General features: G+C 41.2%; 1 protein-coding gene across 2 annotated transcripts in view; it reads right to left on the reverse strand.

The window, feature by feature from the left end:
• The window catches only part of LOC140493494 (EF-hand calcium-binding domain-containing protein 4B-like), a 114884-nt gene that overhangs the window by 10368 nt on the left and 91709 nt on the right, over nt 1–12807 (reverse strand). For both annotated transcript variants that reach the window (XM_072591987.1, XM_072591986.1), the window contains exons 13-15: nt 12522–12657; nt 5204–5285; nt 4117–4231 (exon numbers count right to left, since the gene is read on the reverse strand). In XM_072591987.1, the coding sequence (XP_072448088.1) occupies nt 4117–4231; nt 5204–5285; nt 12522–12657 (333 nt within the window). The remainder of the gene's footprint in view (nt 1–4116; nt 4232–5203; nt 5286–12521; nt 12658–12807) is intronic.

The following is a 12807-nucleotide window of genomic DNA, read 5'->3' on the forward strand; positions in this document are numbered from 1 at the left end:
AGTTTGTACAGAGCGTTAAGCAAGCCACAGCTGGAATATTGTGTGCAGTTCTGGTCACCTCACTACAGGAAGGATGTGTTAGCACTAGATGGGGTACAGAGAAGGTTCACAAGGGATGTTGCTTGGAATGGAGAAATTGAGCTGTAAGGAGAGACAAGATAGGCGTGGATTGTTTTCTTTTGGAGCAGAGAAGACTGAGGAAAGACATGACTGAGGTGTATAAGATAGTGAGGTATATGGACAGGGTGAAGAGAGAGCTGGTCACCTTGGTTGATGGGTAAATCACAAGAGGGCATTGTTTTAGAGTAAGGGGTAGGAGATTCAGAGATGTGGGAAAAACCTTTTCCACTGTGAGATGGGAACCTGTAATGCACTGCCTGGGAAGGTCAGAATCCTTACAATCTTCACGAAAATTTGGATGAACACTTCATATCATAACATTCAGGGATATGGATATGTGCAAGAAATTGGGATTAGTGCATCTTTAGTGATAGTTGTGTTGGTTCAGATTCGATGGGCTGAAGGGCCTTTTCTGCATGATATGAATCTATGTCTCTATAATCCAATAATTGGATAAAGCAGGCAGGTCAGTATAAAATGAGTCACAAATGCTGAATGAAGTCTCACAGTAGCATAATCAGCTGGTAGGATATAGTTTCCCATCAATTAAATCTACGCCTAGAGGATCTCCACATCAGATGGGAGCAGAGAGAGTTTGAACATAAGACATATGAGCAGGTGTAGACAACATGATTCGTCCAGCTTACTCCACCATTCAATATTACAGGGGGCTTCAACTCACCACCACTTTCCCAAGGACAACTAAAGGTGGACAATATAAATGTTGGCCCAGCCAGCCAAGCCACATCCCAACAATGAACAAAAATAACATTCAACTTTCCTGCTTGATTGCCTACCACCTATCCCTCCCCACTTCCCCCATATCCTTTAATTCACTGAGAAAGACCAGAAGTTTGCATATCCCAGTTTTATTTATGGTCAATGATGGAGCATTTTCAACTTTCTAGGAAAGAGAGTTCCAAGCAAGAACAACTTTTTGAGTGAAGCAATTTATCCTCCTCAGTCGTCAGCAAATCTTTCCTCCTGCCCTCCAATCTCAAGAGGCTGGTTAGTAAATGGGACTAGCATCCTCTCCTCTCGACTCTGATGTAGTTTAAAACCTAATATACCTTGACAAAGTAAAGTACACGGTGAATTCTGCAAACATGATACAAGAGCAGAAAATGGCAGAGATACTCAGCAGGTCGGACAGTTCTATGGAGACAGAAACAGTTTTTGGGCTGAATATTCAAGGAGTCATGAGCAACTAGAATCCAGTTATGACCCTGTTCCCAATTTTCACTCATGCAGAGTAAAGATGCAGGCAGATTAGTGTCGCAAGTCTGCATTCCCAACGTGGTCTGCTTCTTTGTGAGAAGAGATAACTCTTAGTTCCTAGCAATTTTCATGAAGCTTTAAAGGACTTGTGATTTGTAATGCCTCACCATGTCAAGAACCATCATGTGGCTGAGGGAACATTTTGAAAAGGTAAGGTCAAAGGGTCTTACCCATGATTCCTATGCCAAACTATGTTAACCTCCATCTAGGCCTTTCATGAAGTCCATGCCAAATTATGTCACCCACCTACTCCCCATGGCAACATATGCACCCCATGCCAAGCAATGCAACCCTGACCTAATGTCCATGACCCCTCATGCAACCCCCAACCACCACCCCCACCCATGCCAAGCAACAGCTCCCACCTACCAATCCCACCCCAAAAATCATGGTCCCTGATCACCTCAACACTAATATATACCGACAATCAACCTGCATGAACTTTCATACCCTCAATGCCAAACAATCTCCCTTTACTCACCACCCATGGCTCCTTGTGTGAAGCTGTGCTTTCTTGTGATAACATGTTTAAGTTTGCCCTAAATGGGTTTTTAAGCTTTAGTTCAATGAGAAGTTTTTTTTCCCTTAAGAGGTCAGAAGTTTTGAACATTGCATTCAAACATAAGAAAATATAAATGACTAGATAAACTACCTGGGTGTTAATTGATTAAATGTTTACAGCGTTGACCTTTTATGACATTCAGATTGACAGACTAGAGGTCACAATCAGGTTTCCATTGGGAAGAAGTTTTATATCAGCAGAAGGGCAATTTATTTTGTTCTCAGTCCAGGTTTTCAGAGCTGGAAAGAAGTATTCAACTATTTTAAAGAAGTCCTACATGTAGAAACAGGCCATTTGGCCCAACAAGTCCACACTGACCCTCTGAAAAGTATCCTACCCCAGACCAATCCCCCCACCCCTATATTTCCCCTGATTAATGCACCCAGCCTCCACATCCCTGAACACTACGAGCAATTTTCAATGGTCAGTTCACCTAACCTGCACATCTTTGGACTGTGGAAGGAAACCAGAACACCCAGAGGAAATCCACGCACACATGGAGAGAATGTGCAAACTCCACACAAATAGTGCCAGAGGCTGAAATCAAACTGGAGTCCCTGGCTCTGTGATGCAGCAGTTCTAACCACTGAGCCACCACGCTGCCCATTTTAGAAAATTAAGTAGACAAAGCTTACATCATCAAAAATTTTTAACATTTTGTTCAAATATAATTTCTAAGAATAACTTAAATGACTAGATAAACTACTTGGGATGTTAATTTATAAAATGTTTACAATGTTGTAACAAATACAGATAAACCAGGAGCATGGAATATGGAATAGAGTCCTTGCAGGAAGCAAATAATATGTAAGAATATTCAAGTTAACTGTGGGAGTCAATGGGCTTACAGTGACTTATTTGTTGATAATCTGTCCTCAAAATGGAAACAAAAAAAATCTTAAGGAAGGGACAAGTCAGAGATGGTTTTCTGAACAGGGGTAGAAATTGAAAGCAAAGTTCTTAAGGTTTCAAGTTCTAGATAAGAACAGGAAGTGACACTGAAACAGTAAACATCAATGTATTGAAAACATAATTAAAGCATAATTAAAACATAATTAACACAATCTCCCACTTGCTGCCTCTGCAAATCTACGAAAGGTTCTGGTTTTCCAACTCTTCAAATAAAATTTCAAATTCTTGATTTAAATATCTTCCTCCTCTCTAAAGCCTCTTCAGATGTATAGGCATTTCTAAAAAAAACCCTTCCATTTGGTTTCTGTCTTTTGCATTCCCCCCTTCTTTCACCCCTGTCAGCAACTGTACCTTCTGCCAGTACGGTTCACCATTAGGGGCTCAGTGGTTAGCACTGCTACCTCACAGCGCCCAGAATTTGGGATCAATTCCAGCCTCAGCCAAGCATCTGTGTGGAGTTTGTACATTCTCCCCATGTTTGCATGGGTTTCCTCCCATTATCTAAAGACGTGCAGGTAAGGCGGATTGGCCATGCTAAATTGCCCATATAGTGTTCATGGATGTTTTGGCTGGGTGGGTTAGCCATGGGAAATACAGGGTTACAGGGATGGGGTAGCAGGAAGGGCCTGGGTGGGATGCTTTTTGGAGGGTTGGTGTGGACTCAATGGCCTGCTTCCACAGTGTAGGGATTCTATGATTTGTAATTTCCAAACCCTTCCCTGTCTCCAGCTACATCACCATTAAATCTATCATTAAAACCAATCTAACCTTTTGCACCAGTTCCGATGGCCTCCTCTTTGGGTTGTCACCCTTTTGAAAAAAACAATCGCATTTTTGCAAAGCACTTCAAAACATTCTATCGCTAAAACTATTGTATGAGATGATGCAAGCGATGGCAATGGTTCAAGGCTTTTAGCCACTAATTTACTTATTTTGCTAATGATAAAGACTGAGGATCTTTAGCCTCTGATTATTGTTTTCTTAACTTACTTCTCAGATTCTAAACTCACAAAGTAGATAACTATAGGTTTAAGCCAATTTCTACCATTTTGTCTCAGAACACATTGCCACACTAACAATTCTGTGCCAGACTGCCTCCAAATATAAAACAGTTCAGAGGGAAAGCAAATGATCCCTTTTCTTCCACCACCCCCTGCCAAAAGTAAGTGTAAAACCTATCAAATCTTCAGTAAGGGTTTCTTGGTGTTAGAAGAGCAATAGCAGCACAATCTCTATTCTCCTACCTGAACACTGATCATCCAGTTCCTGACAGCAGTGAATGAAGTCTCGGATGTGACATCATACACCACCAGCACACCATCAGCTTTGCGGAAATACTGCTTGGTTATGCTGCGAAACCTTGAAAGAAGACATCACAATGTAACAACATTTAATTACAACATTTGAAAGGGTATATGAATAGGAAGGATTGAGAGAGATATGGGCCAAGTGCTGGCAAATGGGACTAGATTAGGTTGGGATATCTGGTCGGCATGGACGAATTGGACTGAAGGGTCAGTTTCCGTGCTGTACATCTCGATGACTCTATAACTGAACCAGAATTTACTTTGTATTTCTCCATAAAAAGGTAGCAAAGATATCACCTCCCTTGTCGCCTGAATAGCATTAACTGGACAAAACTTAAACAGACGTTTTCTTGTTAATCAACTGTGACTAATTTCTCTAACAGCACCCTACATTTCTTATTGTGAGAATATTGTAGATCAAATATACTTTAAAGTGAACTCCTGATGAGATTATCACCATGACATTAAACCACTGATCACCCAATATAGCAGAAGATGGTAAGGTAAATGTGTATACATAAGATAAACTAAGACTTGTACTTGCGAGTTTTTCAATCAAATACTTTAACACATTAGCTTTCAATTTAAGATATACAACATTATTTTAGAAAAACTCTGAAGACTGCATAATGGTCACAACCACCTGATGAAGGAGCAGTGCTCCGAAAGCTAGTGCTTCCAAATAAACCTGTTGGACTATAACCTGGTGTTGTGTGATTTTTAAACTTTGTACACCCCAGTCCAACACCGGCATCTCCAAATCATGGCCAACTATTCACATAATTCACAACAATGACCAAGACTGCAGTCAAATTGCAAACCATAGCAATTCGTGTGTTCAAATGTTCTTGGTCACAGATTGAAAGAAAGAGCTTTTGCTCTCTGATGTAACATAGCATGGATATAAAACTATATTGCTTTTAAGTCAGCCAGGTTCATTCTGAAAGGTATATGTACGTGTTTCCCCTAAATTTCCCCTATAAATGACATGCTAGCCAGAGGAAAAGAAGCACAGGCCAGTTACCTTTCTTGCCCTGCAGTGTCCCACAACTGTAATGCCACACGGGTTTTGTCTACAACCAAGCTCTTCACTTGAAAATCGATGCCTGACAATGGAAAGAAAATAAACACTCAAACATCACCAAAAAGAGAGGCATCCTGTTGAAGTTTTCCATCTGGATAGAATTACAAGAATACTAAACCTTTGGGGGAACAACATTTTATCCTTCATGAGAAGAAATTGAAAGCAAAGTTAGTGTTATCTTGAAGAATGGACTCGAGAATATGAAAAATATAACATTGATAACAATGGCACAAAAAAAAATCAGTTTCTGGCACCGTTGGACAAAAATGATGTTGTCTAGTTATTTCAACCCATCTAAATTTTATTCCTCAGCCAGACAGAAAGTGATGAATGTTACACAACAATGGAGTCAAAACTCTGTTGTGGTTTTTTAATTCACTGATTAAAGCATCCATGCCAAATGTACTTGTTAACTTTCTGGAACTATTTATTAAAATGGGACACCCAAGTAAGAAGTGGGCATATGTACAGCACCTTTCCCATTGCTCCACTCCCCCAAAGTATTGCCATTCACGGAATCACTTTTAAAAACAACTGCATTTAGCAATTTACACATATGCCAAGATACGAAACAGCAAAGAGAAAGATTACAAGGTAATCAGTTTTGGAGGTATTGATTAACAGATAAATTCAGGCAAAGACATTAAGAGAAATTACAATTCCTTTTAAAAACAAGTCTTGAAATCATTTGTAACAGTGCGAGTGAGCAGATATGGCTGAGTTCAAATACGACATTGAGGAGGGAACATCAGGAACTGCTGAGGTGTGAACAAAGACAAAGAGCCCCGAAAACACAGCCTTCCAGATACCAGTGTCAGATATTTTGGACAAGGTAGGTTTTTGAATCTTGCATAAGCTGTCTACATCCATGAGTAGCCACCAAATTAGTCTCATTAAAAGTCTTGTTAGGGTTTGTAAAGTTGGGGGGCAGGGGAAGCTGACTGAGATTATCCAATAGGTCCAGTTTCCACAAACGACATAGAACAGTAGAGCACAGGAACAAGCCCTTCAGCCCACCGTGTCTGCGTTGTGATGTCATTTTAAACCAATCCCATCTGCCTGTACATGGCTCTTATCCTTCTATTCCCTGCCAGTTCATGTGTCTATCTAAATACCATTTAAATATTGTTATCATATCTGCTTCTGCCACCTTCCCTAGCAGCATGTTCCAGGCATCTACCATCCTCTGAGTAAATACACGCCTTGCACACCTCCCTTAAATTTCCCCCTTTCACTTTAAAACTATGCCCCTAGAATTTGAGATTTCCTTCCTGGGAAAAAGACTGACTATCCACACCTCTAGTAACTTAATGTACTTCTACCAGGTCACTCCTCAGCCTCTGAAATTCTGTCGGAAACAATCCAAGTCTGTCCAACTTCTCCTTATAGCTAATATACACTAATTGAGGCCACATCCGAGTAAACCTCTTTTGCACCCTCTCCATAGCCTCCAGACCTTCCACAGAGTGGCAACCAGAACTGCATACAGTACACCAAATACACAGTTGATTTTACATCTTTCCTTGATCTGCTTATGTATCTATTCCAATATCTCCCACTGGCTACTGGGAGGCCTATAACATAATCCCACCTTAATGATTACACCTTTATTATTCTGGAGTTACATCCATGTGGCTTTATTGGATGAACCCTCCAAGATGTCCTCTTTCAGTACAGCGGTGACATTCTCCTTAATCAGTAACGGAACTCCCCCACCCCCGCTACATTCCCCCTCTATCTCACCAGAAACATCTCAATTCCAGAACGTTGAGCCGAGAGAGTCCTGCCTTTCGAATAGAATCCATACAGTGTGGTAGTAGGCCCATCGAGTCCACACCAACCCTCCAAAGAGCATCCTACTCAGACCTACCCCACCCCCCACCATGGCTAATCCACCCAGCCTGCACATCCCTGGACACTGTGGGCAATTTAACGTGGCCAATACACCTAACCTGCACATCTTTGGACTGTGGGAGGAAACCAGAGCACTCGGAGCGGACACAGGGAGAAACTGTGTGGAGTTTGCAGCGGGTGGAATCGAACCCGTCTCCCTGGTGACAATGCTAACCACTTAGCCACTGTGCCACCTGTAACCAAGTTTCTCTCAACCAAGTTTCTGTAATGGCTACCACATTGTAATCCCATGTACGAAGCTCAAGCTCAAAGTTCATTTGCCTTTCCTATTATACTCCTCGCATTAAAGTAAATACATTTCAGATCGCCAGTCCCATCATTTTTGTTAACCTGGTCCAGCCTGTTTTTCTTATTACTTAACATCGACCTTTTCCACAATCTCTCAATGTGCAGACCTACTGCTGTTTCCCACCCCACTGCCACACCGGTTTAAACCTTCCCAAGTGACAGAAGCAAACCTGCCTGCGACAATCTTGGTGCCCTCCTTGTACAGGTCCTTCCTCCTCTGGAAGAGATCCTAATGATCCAGTTATCTGAAACCCTCCCTCCTACAATAGCTTTTGAGGCACACATACAACTCTATTATCTTCTTATTTCTGGCCTCACTAGCACATGACACAGGGAATAATCCCAGGATTACAAACCTAGAGGTCCTGTTTTTCAACTTTCAACCTAATTCCATGAATTCCCTTTGTAAGATCTCATCTGTCCGTCTGCCCATGTTGTTAGTATCAATAAGGATCACGATCTGTGGCTGCTCACATTCTCCTTTCCGAATATCCTGTACCTGCTCAGAGACATCCTTGACTCTGGCACCAGGGAGGCAACACTCCATCCTGAAAACAGTGTTGTTCAACTTTGAAGGAGTGGAATCCATTGGCAGGTTAGATGCAACAATCCTGGCAGGACTTGAAACTTACTCTATCTAGTTGAAGCGTGGCACAGACCAGGGGGAGGTATTGCCAAAGGCCATCCTGTAAACAGATTTCCAGTTCCCAATCCCACTCCACGCTGTTGGCCCTGCTGCTTTCTGATATTTTATTAATTAAATCCTCAAATTTATTACCAGAGGTGCGGAGCAATCGTGAACAGAAATAATGTTGACCTCATGTAAGACACTTGTTAGATCTCAGCTGGAGTACTGTGTATAATTCTGAGTATCACATTATAGGAAGGATGTGAATGCATTGGAGAGAGTGCAGAAGTGATTATAAGAATGACAAGATTTACAGGGATGAGAGGAAACCTGATCAAGGTTTTCAAAGTGACAAATGGATTGTATAGAGAGAAACTGTTCATGCTCCCAGAAGGAATAAGAACGAGAAGGCATAGGCTTAAAAAAATTTGCAACAATAACAAACATGACAGTTGGGATATGGAATGTACTGTCTGCAAGTGTGGAGGAGGCAGGCTCAACTGAGACATGCAAGAGTGCATTGGACAATTATTTGGACAGAAATATTGTGTAAGGGTATGTAGAAGAAGTAGGAGATTGGTATTAGATAGTGATGCTCCTTTGAAGAGTGCGATAGGCCAATTGACTTCATTCTGCATGTAACACTACCATGATTTCAAACAAAGCTAGTGGAAGACTGCTTCTGTCTTGAAGAGTCCTTGCAATTATTTACCATTCATGGTTGGTGGTAGCTACTCTGTGATAAAGCCTTCAGCTTTGAGGGCCCAACCTGCCATCTTGAATTCAATCAGGAGCCCACCTGTCTCCATGGCAATCAAAGCAGCGCCTCAGTCAAAGAGTTAAGAATCACACAGCACCAGGTTATAGTCCAACAGGTTTAATTGGAAGCACACTAGCTTTCGGAGCACCGCTCCTTCATCAGGTGGTTGTGGAGGACACAACCTCGCTGTGAAAGCTAGTGTGCTTCCAATTAAACCTGTTGGACTATAACCTGGTGTTGCATAATTTTTAACTTTGTACACCCCAGTCTAACACCAGCATCTCCAAATCAGTCAAAGAGTAATTGCTCCCCCTCGTGTCCAGTTCAGGAGCTGCAAACAGTTCCAGCTCCTGTTTCCCACTCCCAAAGTGAAAATTCAGCCCCAAGTGTCAATCTGGATTAAGGACTGAAGTTGATAAGTTTCATTAATAAATTCCCAACCTTTTGAGTTAGAGGAGAGAATAGAGTCAATTGACAGAAGTTATAACAAGTCAAATCTTAGATTAATATCAACTTCTTCTTGTCTTTGGACAAACTGAGAGAAATTCCCATACCATCAGTTTACATGAAGCAGAATCTGAGTTCATGCAGTAATAAAAACATTTCAAAGTGGCAGGGTGACAAGTGGACCTTTCAAATCACCACCCAATCAGTTCATAATTTAGTCTTGGGCACAGAGAAGAGAAGCAAAGTAAGGAAACCACCAATTTAAGGAAGACAGTCTGAATTCGGGCGGGGGGCCGGATAGATAATCTATTTAATCCTCTCAAACACTTATATTAGAGATGTTAATAGAGTATTTGTAATCTATTCCTTCCCGGATTGTTTTATTCTGCAGGGGTTATACTTAACTAATCCTCAACTAGTCCTCAACTGCACACATAAACCAAAGAATACAAGGTCACCTCCAGTGATCCCAATGAGCAGATCAGCACATGATTTTCATATTTTTGTTTGTTGCTCATAAAAAAAAAACACACTTCCCAGCACACTGTTCCAAGACTGATCTCATTAAGTTAAGATGGATTATTTAGGTTTACTGCTCTCAGTTGAATCCCAGGATAGCAACACAGATTTTCTAAAAGAGCGTGCAGAGGTAGCGATGTACATTGTGGCTATCTCAACGTTAATTGAACACATCTCTGGGGGCAGTGCCTCCTGTCTGCTTCCAAATTAACAGTCAACTACAGTGTTCATATTTGTGGGGGATCTTTTATATCCACTGAGAAGGCAGGAAGGCTGAATGATTTAAGGTCTCATTCAAAAGCCAGCATCTATGATGATGCAACATTCCCCAAGGATTGCACTGGAGTGTCTGCCTAGGTTTTGTGCCCAAGTTTTGAGGCTGGCACTTGAACCCACTGCTGTCTGATTCGAAAGGTAAGCTCTGATTCACCACCAGGCAACATTTATCAACCAGTAGCCCATTTTAAACAAAGATCACTTGAACCAGAATGCCTTCTCTCCACCATGCTGCCAGATCTGCTGAGTTCCTCCAGCAACTTCTGCTTTTGCCTAAAACTATGCCATTGGATTCCATTGTACTGGAGTGCAAGAGTCCAAAGTGGTTAATACTGAGCAGGCCTTAAATATCAACAATAAGAGGACGGCATTTGGACTTGTGGAAAGATCAGCTTAGGATATGAAAAAAATACAGCCTATCATCCAGGTTCTCCTCTTGGTCTCTGTTACAATGTCTAATGTAACCTATAATAGTCACTAACATGCAATAAACTACTTTTTGTCAATACAAGAGCCTCTCTTGGTTACACCAGAAAATAGGCTTTTCTCTGCCATGATTAACCCAAGTAGACCCTGTATATCGCTACACTTAAAGTTGATGATGTCTACACATACAACAAACATTAGCATTCAAGTGTTCATCACGTTCATCAAAGATTCCATTCTGCTTTTTACGTGGAACACCTCCATTATATAAAAGGAGGTGGAAGGAATTTTTGACATGTGCCTGAAGTATTTGTGAAGCATTATTTTGGTACCGGGGTGGGGCTACCACTCCTGATTAATTGGCTGAAAAGTGCATCTCTCAGAGGGGAAATCCATCTCAACCATAGCACAAGACAAAACTGAAAAAAAAACAATGATTTCCAATCATATAGCACCTTTTCCAACCAACAATGCTTCAGAGCCAATTATGTTTTGGAAGTTGTGATGTTGAATGCCCTACAAATAGGAAAGGAGAGAGCAGTTGCTCTTAACGTCAAGGCAGTAGCATTTGACTGAGCATTGCACTAAGGAGGAAAACTGAAGTCAATGGGATTCAAAGAAAAACTCTTCATTAGTCAGAATCATATCCCATATAAAAGGAAGATAGCTGTGGTTGGAGATTCCCAGGTCATCACTACAGGATTTCTCAGGATAATCTCCAGCACCCTTATCAATAATATTTGCTCTGTCATAGAGCAGAAGTGGGGGAATGTTTATGGTACAATGTTCAGAACCATTCATAATGCCAAAAATGGTAAAGCAGACCACATCAATTTACAGCAAAACCTGGACAATGTTCAGGCTTGGACTGTTAAATGACGGGTAATGTTTGCACCACACACATGCCAGGAAATGACCATCATCACTTGATATTCATTGGCATTATCATCATTGAATCACCCACCACCTTTAGGTGTCCATTCATCAGAAACTTAACTGGGCTAGTTATATAAATCCTGTGACTACAAGAGCAGATCAGAGACAGGGAATTCAATGGCAAATAACTCACTTCCTGTCTCTTGATATCCGTACATGATCTAAGGCACAAATCAGGAACGTGAAGGAATATTCCTCACTTGTCTGGAATAATGCAGCTCCAAAAACATTCAAGAAGCTTGGCATAATTCAAGACAAAGAAGTCTGTTTAACTGGCACTCTGACTACTACCTTCAACATTCACTCCCTCTATCCACATACACAGTGGCAGCAGCTGTATACCACTTACAGGCTGCAAGGTTCCTCCAACAGCACCTTCCAAACCTGTGACCTCTACCACCTAGAATGGCAAGAGAGCAGCTGCATGGAAACATAACCACTATCAGGTTTACCTCCAAGACACACGCCATTTCTGACGTGGAATTATATCACTGTTCCTTTGACCCAACAAGGTAAAGTACTGAAACTCCCTACCCAACAACACTTTGTATGTACACCACAAAGACAGCAGCAGTTCAAGGCAGCAGCTCACTACCACCTTCTCATTTAGGGACAGCCAAAAATGCTGATTTAGCCAAGAACAACAACATTCAATGAGGAAAAAACTATATATAAACAAACAATAAACTGACTAGATAATCTAGTTGTTTGTTGGTTTAAGGAATAAATGTTAATCAGAACTCCAGGGAACCCCTCCCAGTTCTTCCTTGAAAAAAATGCTATGGGATCCTTTTTTGTCTTCTTGGAAGGGCAAATGAAGGCCTCTATTAATTGTCGCCTCAGAGAGATGACTCTTTCAAATTGAAACACTCCCTCAATTTTGAACTCAAGTGTTAGCCTCAATTATGTGGAATTGAGGGTCACAGATCAAGAATGGTCACTTCTGAAGGTCACATTTGATGTTTGAACAGGACTCCAGTATAGTTCAGATCCTTCATAAACAAAAAAAAAAGCTAAAGGAGGGGACTTCGTTCCAAGTGTACTGTGAGAAGTTTCATATTTACCAATTGTTGGATTAATTTCTGAGAGAAATCGGTCATTGCAGAATCGATGGATAAATGAGCTCTTTCCAACACCAGAGTTCCCAACGAATACCACTTTAAATATTCTATCAGGGGAAGAGCCCAATGCTTCAGACTCCTGCATTTAAAAAAAAGTACAAAAGAAAACTTATCAGTTTACCTCTTTCAATTTATATTCCATCCATTCAAGTACCCTTCACTTTTACAGACCCATATCTAACATCCTCTTATTTTCCTAAACCCTTCCCAGGTTCTCCACTCTTTCATA

The sequence above is a fragment of the Chiloscyllium punctatum genome, chromosome 22 (assembly GCF_047496795.1).
Source record: "Chiloscyllium punctatum isolate Juve2018m chromosome 22, sChiPun1.3, whole genome shotgun sequence".
Classification (NCBI taxonomy): Eukaryota; Metazoa; Chordata; class Chondrichthyes; order Orectolobiformes; family Hemiscylliidae; genus Chiloscyllium; species Chiloscyllium punctatum.